Source organism: Pseudochaenichthys georgianus, chromosome 9 (assembly GCF_902827115.2).
Source record: "Pseudochaenichthys georgianus chromosome 9, fPseGeo1.2, whole genome shotgun sequence".
Lineage (NCBI taxonomy): Eukaryota > Metazoa > Chordata > Actinopteri > Perciformes > Channichthyidae > Pseudochaenichthys > Pseudochaenichthys georgianus.
In genome coordinates, this window is record NC_047511.1 from 41925203 (window position 1) to 41940959 (window position 15757).

Here is a 15757-nt window from a genome sequence, read left to right on the forward strand (position 1 = left end):
GAATTGATTTTACATTAATGGTTTAATAGAAAATAGTTTCAGTTTTTAAATGGCTTCCTTTTCATGTGAAAGGCTTATTGACTTTCAATCTGCAGATTTTATTTACACTGGAGAAATATGACAAAGCTGTTATTTGGGATTTTAGACCTTGTTCTTTAATAGAAAGCTCTTGGATATTTTAAATAGCTTCCGTATCATTTGAACTAATGACTCCAAACAATTCAAATTACATTTCTACACTGAAAAAGTAGGAGCTCACCTCTTTCTCTTACATCTTATTTCACCTATTCATATATTAATATTACTTTGCAACCATTAGCACAGTTTTAATGGAGATCTTCTCTTCAATAACTTCTGTGTCACCCTTTTATATGTCCACCTTAATTGTATTTTTATAAAAAATATATATATTCAGGGTAGATTGTACATACTGTACTTGTCTTATAAAATGCATTCAAACATTAAAAACTATGGAGGATTTATAATATTTAAAAAACATGTCTTGTGTATTTCTTATATACATTGCAGCACTTGAAGTACTCTTTACAAATCCTTCATATGATGAATAAAGACAGAGAGATGTGGTGAATATTTGGTTAATAAATGTCTTTATTTGGCTTTGAAAGGAATATCACTGCATGAGATAGCAGCATGTAAGTCACAGTTGTATAGCAGAGGTCTGGAGAGCCAGCACTCCTCAGCCTCCCCAGAAACAATTGAGATGAAGAAGGGGAAAACATGTTTTATTTTCACTTTCAGACATGGTTAAGGCAAGGTTTTTTTTAATTGAACACACAATAAGCAAAACATCTATCCCATCCAGCAGATATTCAAGCTCGAAGAGTCAGGCCATGCATTCATGCCCGTTGGTTGATTCATTTGTCAAAAAAGAAAGCAGAGGAAAAGGAGAAATTAAGTAGTTTACAGCAAAGTGATAAGGAAGGGGTTAAGGTGAAAATAGCCCTTAAATGCTACTCTTTACCCGGCGACATCTGCCACTTCACTGAGGGCTGTCAGTGTCACCTTCAGCTGTCCGACACCCGCAGCCTCACATCTACCTACGTTCATTTATCTAGCCAAATTAAACAAAAGCACTGTTCACGAGGAGAACGAAAAACGGACTTGGAGATAAATATGAATACTCTGACAGGGGGATAATTGACAAATGAATCAATCAAAGAATCAAAAATATATATATTTATATAGCGTCAATTTAAACTCTACATTCCCTGGTGGAGAAGCTGAAGGAAATACCCTCCAACCTCTTACAACACATTCGTATATATACAGTCTTTCTGAGCTCCGATGCGCCGTTATTGCCGTGCCGTGAATTAAATAAAAGGCTTGAATGGTAACTGGTACATTTCGGTTTTCCGTGGTGGGATGCAGAAGAGTGAAAACACGTATCTTGCGGTGTTTATGTGCAGAAGCGTTTTTCTTTTTTGCTTCCCAACATTCAAGAATGAGCTGGTTGAGCTGTGATACAATCTTTTACTTTCAGTACTGCCGAACTTTTCTATGTAAAAATTAAATAGCACCGTAAAAGTTGGACTGGCTGTGCGTTTGTCTCAAAGTCTGTGTGCTGACTCGAGAAGGTTTTTTGATTGCTCTTACTGTAAATAATCATCGTGGAGGAAAAACCATTGTAGCATCATGCTAGCTTAAACAATCATGATGACCCTCTTCTGCCATTTCAAATACTTGTTCTCAATCTAATAGCTTGTGTACTACTTATGTCTGAATTACAGAGCAAACAGAGACAGTTAAACTAGGAGGGCGTGATGCGTCTGGAGCGTGATGAAGAGTGTGATGTGTTTTTGGGAATGATGAAGATTTAGCAGTTTAGCTCTTGGTGGTCTTGTTGGTGGAGCCCTCTTCCTTTTTCTTCTCCTTTTCCTTCTGCTTGTCATCCTCATCATCTTCTTCCTCATCCTCTCCCTCAGCATCATCTCCCTCCTCTGCCTCCTCTTCGTTCTCGTCTCCCTCCTCTCCCTCTGCCTCTGCCTCCTCCTCTTCATCTTCAGCCTCCTCCTCTTCCTCCTCCTCGGGCTTGGCTTCAGACTTCCTGTAGGATCCGAGGTTGTAGCTTCGGGCCGACATGTAGGAGAAGCCGGGGTATCCGGACTGAACCATGGCGCCGCTCACAGTGCTGAGGCGGCACTCTTCTCCTTCCAGAAGCTTCCTGTACGGACAGAACAAAAAACAATTCATACTTTTAGTTTGAAAAACACAATAAGATATCAAAAATTGTCTTAATGTACATTATTTAATTTCAAATTATGTTCTTGTACATATCATATATTCTAATGACGTGTATATAGACTTCTTGCACTATATTTTATTTTGTATTTTATTATATATGTTGGACTGTTTCAGGTCAGAAGAATTTCCTTCCTTTTAATTGAACTATTCACATCTTAAACTGCACTGTAATTTTTATACATGTATTTTTTCTTTTAATGTTTATTTTATTAGCTTTTCTTTTTAATGACTGATTTTAAATGCCATTTTCTTAATGTCTTTCATTTTTTGTAAAGCACTTTGAATTGCCTTGTGTTGAAAGGTGCTATATAAATAAACTTGCCTTGCCTTGCAATTTCTACACTGTAGCTTTGTGCACAATAAAGCATAATCTCAACATGTTAGGTTTGCACAATAAAATATATGGAATGGAAAATATAAGTAAATACATTTGAAATAACCGTCATATCTTGATCCTCGCCCTCTGGTTAGATATTACACTTAATGTATGAATAATAAAATATAAATTAATTTTCAACATATTTTTCCTTCTGATTTGTAATTGTTATTTTTTGTATTGTACTTTAAACTGTTTTTGTTTGTTTTGCGTACGCCCTGTTACTGCATCATTTCTTAAAATACAAAAAACAGAGAGACAGGCGACAAGACGTGATGCTGACCTCTGGTGTCGTTGCTATAATTATCTCACTGTGTCGATCCTGAGGGATCAAATGTCACCGCAGTATCAGCGGCAACACCTCGGATGTCTGTTTTGGTTTATTTCCCCGAAACACAATCCCAGATATATTATTGTAAGGTTTCACTTCATCTATCCGATTACAGCATACATTTATTCTGTTGATAGTTTACTGGGAATTGTGGAAATGAGAGACATGCAGCAAGGATCCTTTCTGTAACAATCAGAGTCCCTATGTACGCTTTTAAAGGAGGCTTTGAATGTCTCCTCTGATTTTATGATGTCTTCAACCAGTGAATAATGAGATTAAATGCGTTAGTCTGTTTTAATGAAATCCCCTGTTGTGTGCAGCCACAGAGAGCAGCCGATCGTTGTATTGAAAATGTTTTTATTGAAAGCCGTAAAGCAGAATTTTATGTGAGATATTCTGCTTTTGTACGGTGTGATCACATCTTTGTTCAATACATTGTGACAATGGAGTTTACACAATATGGGGTTTTTGGAAATGGTTGAATCACACAAGTCTGTATCCTGCTACTAAGCCATCGCTGACATTTCATTCTATAATCGTAGAAAACTGTTGATGAAGCTTCGAAACACATCAGAGCTCCTCAGGCTAGTTTAAACACTGACCTGTAGGCAGCGATCTCGATGTCCAGGGCCATCTTCACGTTCAGCAGGTCCTGGTACTCACGCAGGTGACGGGACATCTCTCCCTTGGTGCTGCGCAGGGCGGACTCCAGCTGCTGGATGGTGTCCTACACACACACACACACACACACCCACACACACCGTCAGACACTCAGTCCACGTGTCCTTGAGACTTGATGCACATCAGTTTGTGATAAAAGACCACATGTGTTATCTGTCTCAACAGTGTATCCTACTTTGAGCCTTCTGATGCAGATAATGAAATATAAATTAGTAGAAAAACCAAATCCTTTTGATGCTGCAGCAGTTTTTATTGATGTGTATATGCCTGCTACAAATATGGTTTTAATATTTGTATTATTTAGTATTCATTTTCCGTCAGATTTCATGCATTATTTTTAAAAGAAAAGTGTGCAGAATTTCTAGTATGAAAGGTGATAAAGTGTATTTATGTTTATTTTATTATCTTTGCTTTTTAATGACTGTTTTTAAATGCCATTTTCTTCATAAGTGAACCTTTATGCCTCGTATTTTGCCATATCTCCCTCGCCAGGACAAATACAAACTATCCAAATGGGTAAAACACTTTTAAACGTACCTGCATATCTCCCATCTCGTTGTTGTGGCGGTCTTCCATCTCGGCGATCTGCCTCTCCAGGGCCTCGTTGTGGCCCCTGAGGGCCTCGATCTCCAGGGTGCGGGCCTGCACCTGCCTGCGGTACTCGCTCAGCTCCTCCTTGGAGTGCTTCACGGCCTCCTGGTTGCGAGCAGCCGCCTCCGTCACGCTGTTGAACTTGGAGCGGTACCAGTCCTCAGACTGGGCCGTGTTCCTGGCCGACAGAGTCTCGTACTGAGCCCGGATGTCCTTCAGCGCCGCCGTCAGGTCCGGCTGCTTCATGTCCATCTCCACCGACACCTGTGAAGGACAGAGGGGTTTATTTAAAGGTCCCCTATTACACTGTGTTTCATCAATATATTATCGATCTCATATATACGAACATGTCTCTGAAGTGTTTGGCTCCAAATACCAAACAGATCATGGCAGCATTACCCATAATCCCCTCTGTTTTATTCCTGTTTCCAAAGTGCTGATTCTCTGTCCGTTACTTTAGATGAAAATAAGGAGCCCCTCCCCACACCCCTCTGAGAGAGATTTGGTTACAAAGAACTCAATGGTGCTCTAGAGGAGATTCAGGTGATAAGGGGGGGGGGGTTACCTTGGTTGCTGATTGGCTAATGGTCACACGAGACAACAAATCGTTATGACATCATAAAGTGGCCAAAATCTGATCAGCTCATTTTCAGACAGGTGTCTATAGAAATGGATCAAAAAGAAAGGGAATCTTGTTTTTTTTTCATTAAAATGTCTGCAAGAGCCCAGCTATAAAACTGTCAACATAAATCGTATTTCAATTTATTTTTAGGAGTTGATCAAAGATAACTGATTGTGTTTAATATGATGATACATCTATCTCAGGCCCCTGAATTAAATCAAAACCATATATTAGCAGACTTGTGATATAAGTCAAATATCATTTGTTGTCCAAGAAATAGATACAGTATAAAACAGTGAGGACACTTGTGAAGCATACTTTTTGAAAGCTGCAATTAAACGCTTTATTGTGTGATGATTACTGATTGCCTATAGATTTGTTTCTTTATAAATTGGGAACTTGACTTTTTTGTAACTGTTATATGAAGAAACTGTAACACACTGGTTTGCTAGACTTTCCTCTAGGATGTCAAATAAAAGTAGCGTGATAACAACAGTGATGTTATTTGTTGTTGCTAAACAATCTGTTGTGATGTTGATGAACTTCTGTGCCAGAGGAAGAATGATCCATTCAGCATTTTGTATTACTTCCACTTTGGGATTGAAAGATACATTATGTTGTGTGTTTGTGTGAACAAATATGCAAATCTAATGAGCAATACAAGTAATCTGAATCTGTTATAATGTGCAATTTCAGAAATAATCAAGCATTTTATGTGTTAAAAGGATTTATGACCGTCTGCAGACAAATGCTCAGCGCACACTCCTCTCTGGTGACATGTACATAAATGTATAAGGTGTGTGTTGATGCTGCAGGACTGATGAATGGACTGCTGACTCGGGCTTCTCTGCGGGAGAAAACCGTGCCGTCAGTATCTTACATGGCAGTAAAATGCCCTGCAGGCAGGAAGAGAAACCCTGGAGAAATCTACCCAGCATATCTGCACCGCTCATGCAAGGAATCGATGAATGCTTAAAGTTGCAGTAAAAGCTGCTGCCCTCATTCACTTCAATGTCTTTACACCTGCACCATGATATATGACATAACAGCTCCTTTCCAAAAAGGATGTTATGGATGGTTTTGTAATTAGTACAACTTCAAGATCTAATCTAAATTGTTGTTTATCAAACAGTGACATTATTTTCACTGTGTTGCTGAAAATGTGTCACACAAACAACTGCTGGTGGGGGTCCTGCATGCTGGGCCCCCCTTGGGACGACCACACCCCTGGATAATGCGCTTTCCCCGCATTTTTATCCCTCCCTCCCTCCCTCCCCCTCCACCCCATTTTCCTCTCCTCCTCTAAAGCAAATCGCCATTATTACGCCCAAAATATTAGTTAGCAACTATCTTACCGAAGCTTACTCAAAGATTACAATGATCTTTCTTTACATTTGCAACATGCTACTTACATAATATCGCAACAAGGAGACGTTTTATAGTTCCTAGTTACAAACCGGCATTAAGACATCTTAAAGTTTGAACGGGGGTGTGACGGTGCGCGTGGGACGCTGCAGAGACGCTCGAGATCTCAGAGAGGGAGGGGGGGCTCGTGGTGTTAGAACGGAACTGCAGTGCCATCAATTACAGAGTGCGCAATATGGAGTAAGGCGTGAATACATATAAACAGACTTCTATTGGACTGGGTGGGCGTTTGCCAATCAGAAGGTCACCGGTTCGATCCCCAGCCCACCCACTCAATGTGTCAACATGTCCTTGGGAAATATACTTAACCTCTATATTGCTACGGAATAAGGTGTATGGGAGTCACTTTTGCATTTTAACAGCTTAAAGTAACACGTTTTGGTAGCAGGTTGTTGAATTTATGCGACACTTGCTCATATTTAAACAGTAAGAAGTTGCATTTTTGCACTGCGTAGGCTATTTGACTTACACTACAAGGTTATTTCTAACAGATCAATCTTTTTATGCAGTGACGTTTTGCAGCTTTATCAAAGGAATCGAATAAAACATTCAATAACATCTTAAAGTTGAACAGTTATATTAAAGAAATATGACGTTTATGTGATTTCTTATATATCATACAGTGTTATTATGGAACACTTCTAATTACCTCCCATGAAGTTTACAGTTTAAAAGTTGCCAGCAGCACTAGTGTAGCGAAGTCTGGATTTAGTCTTGGCCGTGTGACATTGAAAACGAATGAATCTGACCTAAAGCACCACATACCTGCACTTGAATGCAGTGTGTGTATGTGTGGGGGGTACCTGAGTGGCCTGCAGAGATGCCTGCAGCTCCAGCAGCTCCTCCTCGTGCACCCTCCTGAGGAACGAGATCTCATCCAGCAGTGACTCCACTCTTTTCTCCAGCTCCAGGCGCGAGATGGTGGCGTCGTCCACGTCCTTCCGGTATCCCTTCAGGGTGATCTCCGCCTCCTCGCGGAGCTTCGTCTCCTCATCCAGCTTCTCCCTCACCCGATCCAGATTGTCGTTCATCTGCTCGCACTCCACGTGCATCTGGCTCTTCTCGTGGGTCATCTCGTCCACGCGCGCCCTCAGCTCACGGATCTCCTGCTCGTAGAGCTCGTGCAGGCGGGACGGCTCGTTGTGGCGCTGCCGCAGCATGGTGACCTCCGCCTCGAGCACCTTGTTCTGCTGCTCCAGGCTGTGCACCTTCTCGATGAAGGACACGAAGCGGTCGTTGAGTCCCTGCAGTTGCTCCTTCTCGTTGGTGCGCACGATCTTCAGCTCGTTGGTGACCGCGGTGGACTGTGCCAGGTCCAAGGAAGAGTCCTGCATGGAGGAGAAGACGCGGCCGGGAGCAGCGCCTGTCCTGCGGTAGCTGGAGGAGGACACCATGTTGGGGGAACCGTAGGTGCGGGGCCCGCTGCTGCTGCGGTACCCTGCAGAGGAGGAGGAGTGCATGCGGGACGGGCTGCTGCTGCTGCCCAGGCCGACGCGTCCGGAGCGGGGTGCATCTCCGAAGATCTTCCGATAGGAGCTGCTGCTGTGGAAGTCGTTGGAGTAACTCATGTTGACTTGATGGTGTCCGGCTCAACTGCTGGTGAAAGAGAGAGAGAGTGGAGTTGAGGAGTGTGTGGGAGGAAAGTGAGATGCGAGTGAAGTCCGGCGGGGCAGGTGCTTTTATAGTGAAGGCGCCCGCGCATCATTTGACGCAGAGACACAGGAGATGAGGGGAAACCTGCCAGCTTTAGCAGAAAGCCTCCACCCTCTGGGGAGACACGAAGTCACTCATGCAGCTCCTCTTTTTTGCCATAGCTCATGCATCAACACAATCACTGAAGTTTTGAACATGACGGCTTGGACCTCAGAGCTTATACCACTTGTAATAAGTCATTAACACTATGCTACAATATGTCATTGGCACAGTATGATCCCACCGGACTGTCTCGTGTTACTTCAGACCATGCTGTCCACTGTCATTGCAGTTGTTTCTTTGCTGTCCCAGCAGAATGGCAAATGGGATCGATGCGTAAAGCTGTGCGCGTGTTGCTGCTGCAGTCTGCATCCTCCCAGACCTCCGCAATATCAGAATACGGGATGAGACTCCTGCTGCTTCTTCACTCCCTCATCCTCACAGCGTGGACACATCAGGGACGACTTGGTATAAAGGCAAGGGGTCTTAACTGTGACCTATAGTTTGTCATCGTCAGATCACACACACACATGTGTACAGATGAAAACAATAACGTAGGGTGTCTTTGTCCATGCATCAACACTGCAGTGCTCATTGTAAGTCTTTAAAACCACAAACAGCCTCCATTCACTTTCAATACTTGAACTATATTCTCTTACAATGTGTGACATCCTTCTCGCTGCATTGACATGATAACACCTATATTTTATTTTCATAATTAGAATCAGGTCTAATGCCAAGTTTGATGCCACATTAAGAGGAATTAAGTTACTATATAATATGTTTCAAATGTATATAATGTGCACAGAGTGAAACATCATCAGACGTTGGTAACAAAAAAGGAAAAAGCCCTGTGTGCTGTTTGAGTGCTGCAGAGCTGTCGCTGGCCTTGGTTCTGATGCAGGCCGGACCACACCCCACACACACACACACACACACACACACACACACACACACACACACACACACACACACACACACACACACACACACACACACACACACACACACACACACACACACACACACACACACACACACACACACACACACACACACACACACAGGACTGCAGCCTCCCACCTCTAAGCACCACACACAGCGCCTAGTGATGCTGTTCACACTGACAGTCTGCAAAACAATGAAAGTGTGCAGCACAGCCGGCTGCTGCCAAGTCATCCGAAATGTCCTCGGACCAGCTCCGACTATTCCTCTGCAGTCGGACTAAAGGGAAGAGAAAAATCACGAGCCATTTTAACTGTAGAAAACGCTTTTTTGGTGGAAATGTGTCTTTTCACAGCAAAGTCACCCTCTGTACTTGGACTTATTGGGAGAATCTAAAGGCAAGAACATCCCAAATATTCATTTAGGTCTTTATTTTACTAACGGTGTCTATTTGCAGATTTCTCTTAAAAGTACCAACATTAGATAATGGCTCATTTGTATATTAAACATAACAATACAGAAAAGATGTAATACCAAAAGTAAATTAACCCTAATGTTATATAATCAGTCTTGAATTCTTATCTTTCAACACTTCATTGAGTGTTGTCATGGTGGTCCAATCTGTAGATGATATCCTTATAAAAGATTGGGAAATGTACTATTTGAATAATGTCATTACATATCATACAATTATTTGTGTTGGTACTTTGTAAGCAATGTAAACCATGTCAATACAGCAGATGAGATTTGAAGGAGTTTTTTTTGATAGTTTTACTTCCACACATTAACCACTAGAGGAGGTTAACGCATCAGGAAACAACATCCACATCCTCACAGCTCCAGTTCTTGCATCTTTAAATCCAAGTCACTGCTTTCATTTGCATTTAGACTCATGAGCAAGTTTATTAGGAACACCCAGCCAACAAAAACCACGGTCGAACGCAACAGCCCTGCAGTACTATTCTGAATGACTGGATATAATGTGGACATGCAATCATGCAGTGAAGTAGAACTGTCTGACTGTTTGTCTGACTGCTTTGATTCTGCTTGTGTTTCTCTCTAAAGCGACCTTGGGTCTCATGAAAGGCGCTATAGAAATCTAAGCTATCATTATTATTATGATTAACTGGGATGTCTGGTCAGCGGAAAATTGGTAATTTGTTATCAAATATTTCAGACAATGCCGTTTTCAGCCTCTAAGATGTGAGCATTTTCAGATGTTCTCTGTTTTATTAAACATGAGCGTTAACAGAATTGGGGATTGACAAAACAACACGTCTTAAGACATATTTCCTTGGACTTTGAGAAACTGAGACATTTTTCACTATTATCTCACAGTTTTTAGATCACTTTTTAATTACACTGCACATGTAAAACCATATGACAACAATACAAAATGGTTGCAGCTTTAACATCTCTGTACATCATATTAATGTTGAGTGTGTGAACTATGTAAACTCATAGTCCCTATCGAATACAAAACAGGTTTTAATTCAATTTAAACTATTAAAGAGAGAAAATAATCAATGGAAAATCAGTCAGTTACAGTTTCAAGGATATTAGGCTGCAGGCATATGCGCGTGTGTGTGTGTGTGTGTGTGTGTGTGTGTGTGTGTGTGTGTGTGTGTGTGTGTGTGTGTGTGTGTGTGTGTGTGTGTGTGTGTGTGTGTGTGTGTGTGTGTGTGTGTGTGTGTGTGTGTGTGTGTGTGTGTGTGTGTGTGTGTGTGTGTGTGACTCAGCAAGGTAATGACAGATAGACAGAACTACCAGATTTCTGATTATTTAAAGCTTTTGTTAAATTGAGGATTTTGATTCGGTAAAGATAACACTTCAACGAGCCCTTGGGGGAATTCAAAAAGCTCAGTATTTATAGTAAAAATGAATAAAATAGCATTCAGTTTAATATACCGGTATATGTTTCTGCATCAACAGGATCATGATCATTGTGTAATGCTTGTAAACAAACAGGACCACCGGTGGCAGCTGTGAGCAGTCTCCACATTTCTTTTGCACACGGTGCCACTGGTTGGCTTATTCCGGAATTACTTTTTGGTTTCAACAAAAAAAAGCTAGAGGGCGCTGTTGTTCAAGCAGAGACAGAGAGAGAGCTTTGTGTCAATGCAAATAATGGGAGGAGGGAAAGACAAACCTCTACCAACATATTATACATCTTGTTTATTCTCATGAGAGAAAACCCACAAAGACCCTTCGAGAGATGCAAGGTAGTAACCCATTTTTAAAGCAGAGTTTCTGACATATTATTGTGGGGAAAACACAAGTTAACAACATGTGTGCCAATGCCTGCTTATTTTACCATTATATCGTTTTTCCTTTAGCTGACGCTTTTATCCAAAGTGACTCAGAAAAGGATGCCATAAACCATAAAGCATTTTAAAACTCTCGGGCCCCAATGATTTAAATAAGGGCTAAATTAATACATGTTCGACCTGGCAAGTAAAGAGGCCCTATTAAGGATGGGTTATCCCTTTCCTGTAGTGTGTTATATGTGTTTGTGCATGTAAATGGTCTGAAAGGCTAAAATCCTAAAGTCCCCCCCCCCTGCCTGAAACGTCTTTACTTCTGTAACACAATGACATCACTATGTAACACTTGTGCTTCTATTGGCTAGCGCTCCAACACATTGTACGTGATAGGCTAAAGGGGCGGGACATCTCTAAGCAGTTGACCAATCACAACAGAGCCGGCCTGATAACCAATCAGAGCAGACTGGGCTCTGGTTTCAGACAGAGGGTGGAAAGAGGTGCTGCAGCACAGGCAGTATGAGAGAAATAAAGAGCTTTTTGAACATTAAAGCGTGGAGACATGTCCCAGAAGAGACACTACAAACTATATGAACCTGAAAATGAGCAAAATAGGGCCACTTGCCTTACTGTTGCCTTATTTAATTGAGAAACGGTATTTTTGGGCCAAATGATGTCAAAGACTGACCCGGAAGTTGCAGTATCACCGTTTGGCCACTAGAAAATGTTGCTTCAATGCTCAGCTCACATCCTGGGAGCTTGGTCGCCTCAACAAGAGGGATTTAAACACGGAGACCCTAACCCTCCATCAGCCTGCTTCTCTCACCTTTCTGCTGCTGCACCAGAACAACCCGCACCCTGTGGCTTCTCCTTATAGAATACACTGTTTGTACACTTGAGCTGGCAGACAAAAAGCTATTGTGTATATACAGGTTTTGTAAATATTGGGAAATCTGCCGGTGTAGGCGATTTCATTTCATTTTCATTTAATCGTTTATTTGAATAGGGACAATGCACATTAATGAACACTTTAGACAAATAATGCTTCAAGCGGATTTTTGCTTTGAGCTAATTTCCATCCGTACAGCATATAAGAACAAGACATTTGTAGACATAGCACAAAATAAATACATGAAATGCAAAAGAGCAAGAGCAGCACCCACACGTATTTACCACATGGCAGTACACTATAGCAGCAACGACATTAAGTGCAAGAGATAGAGTCCTTCCAATTGCCAGTAGACGTGTTTGCTATTTTGGACCCATGTTTTCACTAGCCACATATCTTTCCTACACACTGAGATTGCATTTTCAGAAAGACAAATCAGGAGAAAATGAACTTAGTGGGAGATGTATCTGCATGATCTGCTCCAAAGTTTAACCATCTCACAGTCACGAGTTACCAACTAGATAAGAGAGAAAACGCCCATCGCTGCCACGTTCGTCCCAGGACTGAATTGGGATTTCAACATTGCCCACTTAAGACAAAGTCCAGATGTTACTGTTTTTTCTCCAGTGGGTAAGGGGCTTTAGATACCTTTCAGTCAGTGTGCTGTACCTCTCATCATGCAGTTATACCCATACAGCATTCAGTTACTGAAAGGAAACCATTGTTTTGTGTATCATAATGTCTAGTCCTTGAGAGTCCTTATTTCCGTTCTTTCAAATATAATGATACCTTTTAACTCAGAAATGTCCGGATCTCCCGACACAAACCCCCTCTCCTTTGAAACCTGCTTCCCTTTGTAGCTTTGATATGCCAGGTGTTCTGCTTGCTGTGAAGATCTTCACTCTGTGTCACGTATCGCGGCCGCTCAGCTGCCTCGCTTTGTTCTTTCTTGGTTGCAGTGATCTTGTGTGATGTGAACTCTTCACTCCCATCCCACGGGATCCCTCTTTGCAGCATGCCGACGATCTCCTCCATCTGTTTGCATTACACACACTCGCACACACACACACACACACACACACACACACACACACACACACACACACACACACACACACACACACACACACACACACACACACACACACACACACACACACACACACACACACACACACACACACACACACACACACACACACACACACACACACACACACACACACACACACACACACACACACACACACACACACACATTCAAATATCTCTTTATGCTGTCAGCTGATGGAGGAGGATCATGTTGTCATGCAGCATTGTTCTTATAGCTACTGCGGGATTTTTATTAAAGTAAGGCCGCAATTATAATATATTGTATTTTGAGAAGGAAACATTTCCCCCAGTATGCAGATATGCAACAATGTCCCCTGCCCCCCCAATATATTGACCAAAAATATTTTGAATAGGTAAATAAATCGTATGCTATGGAGAGAGACTTCCTCTGGAGGGAACACAGGGGTGTTAGCCTTTGCAGACCATTTACATGCACTCAAACCGAGAACACACTCCAGGGAAGGGAGAACACACACAAGCCGTATAGGGCCTCTTTAACAAACATATAAATGCTAAACATTGTGAAAGGTCAATTATTATTTATGTGGATTTATCATCTTTGTGATGTTTGTGTATTTGAAATTGTGCAAATAAACGCAAAATAAACTTAAACTATCTGTTCCCTTTTGTCATGAAGAAAGCATTTCTGATTCTGATTATAAGAGGTTACATCTCTCTGTACAAACTCAAGTGTTTTGTTAGTGTTCCCATGGCACACTGCATTCTGTGTGTGTGTGTGTGTGTGTGTGTGTGTGTGTGTGTGTGTGTGTGTGTGTGTGTGTGTGTGTGTGTGTGTGTGTGTGTGTGTGTGTGCGCGTGTGCGTGACATGTCAGGACAGTCAGTAGGCAATAGGCATAGGTCAGAGTAAAGTGTGTGCAGGTCTCAGATAAGCTGCAGGATTTGGCTAATCTGACAGGGGAGGCCCGTGACCCCGACACAAACAACGCACTTACTGACACAACTCTGTCAATAACATTTCTATACACACACCAACAGTCAACAGGCAGGCAGGCAGGCAGGCATGCAGGCAGGCAGACAGACAGGCAGACAGACACACAGACACACAGACACACACACACACACACACACACACACACACACACACACACACACACACACACACACACACAGCACACACACACACGCACGCACGCGCACACCCACACACACACACACACACACACACACACACACACACACACACACACACACACACACACACACACACACACACACACACGCACACACCACAGAAGGTAGGTTGTGTCAATAGCTGAACATGTTGTGCTTGGCTCGGGCTGAGCTGCAATGCGGTGTGTGTCTCGTGTTTCATGTGCCGGTTATACACAAGGTGTGTCTTTCAAGTGCTTCACAGTGGGATAGATAGATAGATAGATAGATAGATAGATAGATAGATAGATAGATAGATAGATAGATAGATAGATAGGTGGGAAGAGAGAGAGAGAGAGGTAGAGAGAGAGAGAGAGAACAAGAGAGATGGATAGATAGATAGATACGTTAAATACATAGATACATAAACATAGATCCATAAATACATAGATCCATAGATACATAGATACATAAACATAGATCCATAAATACATAGATCCATAGATACATAGATACATAAACATAGATCCATAAATATATAGATCCATAGATACATAGATCCATAGATACATAGATACACATAGATACACATAGATACATAGATACATACACAGATAGATAGAAAGATTGATAGATTGACTCCCCTTCTATTCAGATATATTGTGCTTATTGGATATACTTTAAAACATGTTTATATTGTACTTTCCCTCTATACAGCTGGAAGTTCACATTACAGTGGGATGCATCAATATAGGAAAATATGTTCTAACGGTTTATACATCTAAACCGTGCTAAATCACTGTGCCGCATCCATCTTTAACAGCACACACTTGGCTACCTATTTCTCAATACCTAAATGAGAGTAATGGACTCTCTGCTCCTCCCCTCTCAGACTGCGAATCATGGAAGAAGCTTTGTGTCGATGCAAATGGTGGAGAAGATGTGTTTCCCACCAAGATTTGATGTGCTCATTTCCACATTGCACATGTTAGAGCTTAGGCCTCAGGCAAAACCCACAGTATATTAAAAAGGTATTGGAGCACTCCCCACCACGTGAAAAATCGTTTTCCTGTGGCTCCCCTCCCCCTCAGAAAGCTCCAGAAGGGATGCTTTTGCGAGATGCTCAACCGCCTCTTCCTTCTCCTTCTATGGCTATGTGTGTGTGTGTGTGTGTGTGTGTGTGTGTGTGTGTGTGTGTGTGTGTGTGTGTTATTGAGCAGCAGTGAGTGGCTGTGATCAGACAAACATGGGATTACTGAGAAACACTGGAGGTCTGGCGGGTTTTGAGCCCCCATAGAGGCCTTGTTTAATCTGTGGTGAACGATATTCAGTGTGTGAGAATCTGGGGGGGGGGGGCTCCTCTGTTACAAACCTTCATTTGCTTTTAGAGAGCAATCACTGTACAGGCGTCTGTTTTAGGGGGATTATTGGAGAGAAAGGACGAGCTGAGGAGGAGGA

General features: G+C 42.0%; 1 protein-coding gene across 1 annotated transcript; it reads right to left on the bottom strand.

Annotated features, from left to right (window-relative positions):
• Positions 1 to 591: 591 nt before the first annotated feature.
• neff1 (neuronal intermediate filament family member 1) lies at positions 592 to 8613 on the bottom strand. The gene is made up of 4 exons (XM_034090572.2): positions 7092 to 8613; positions 4188 to 4505; positions 3572 to 3696; positions 592 to 2182 (listed from the first exon to the last, which is right to left on the bottom strand). Exons 1-4 carry the CDS (start codon positions 7854 to 7856, stop codon positions 1843 to 1845), a joined length of 1548 nt encoding a protein of 515 aa, XP_033946463.1. The 5' UTR covers positions 7857 to 8613; the 3' UTR covers positions 592 to 1842.
• Between the last annotated feature and the right edge of the window lie 7144 nt (positions 8614 to 15757).

Bases quoted from the DNA above. Each gene is read 5' to 3' on its own strand.
- neff1 (XM_034090572.2), bottom strand. From the start codon at position 7,856: ATGAGTTACTCCAACGACTTCCACAGCAGCAGCTCCTATCGGAAGATC. The intron at 3,697-4,187 runs GTACGTTTAAAA...GTGTGTGTGTAG, and splicing joins ACGAGATGGGAGATATGCAG to GACACCATCCAGCAGCTGGA. The intron at 2,183-3,571 runs GTCAGTGTTTAA...CTGTCCGTACAG, and splicing joins ATCGAGATCGCTGCCTACAG to GAAGCTTCTGGAAGGAGAAG.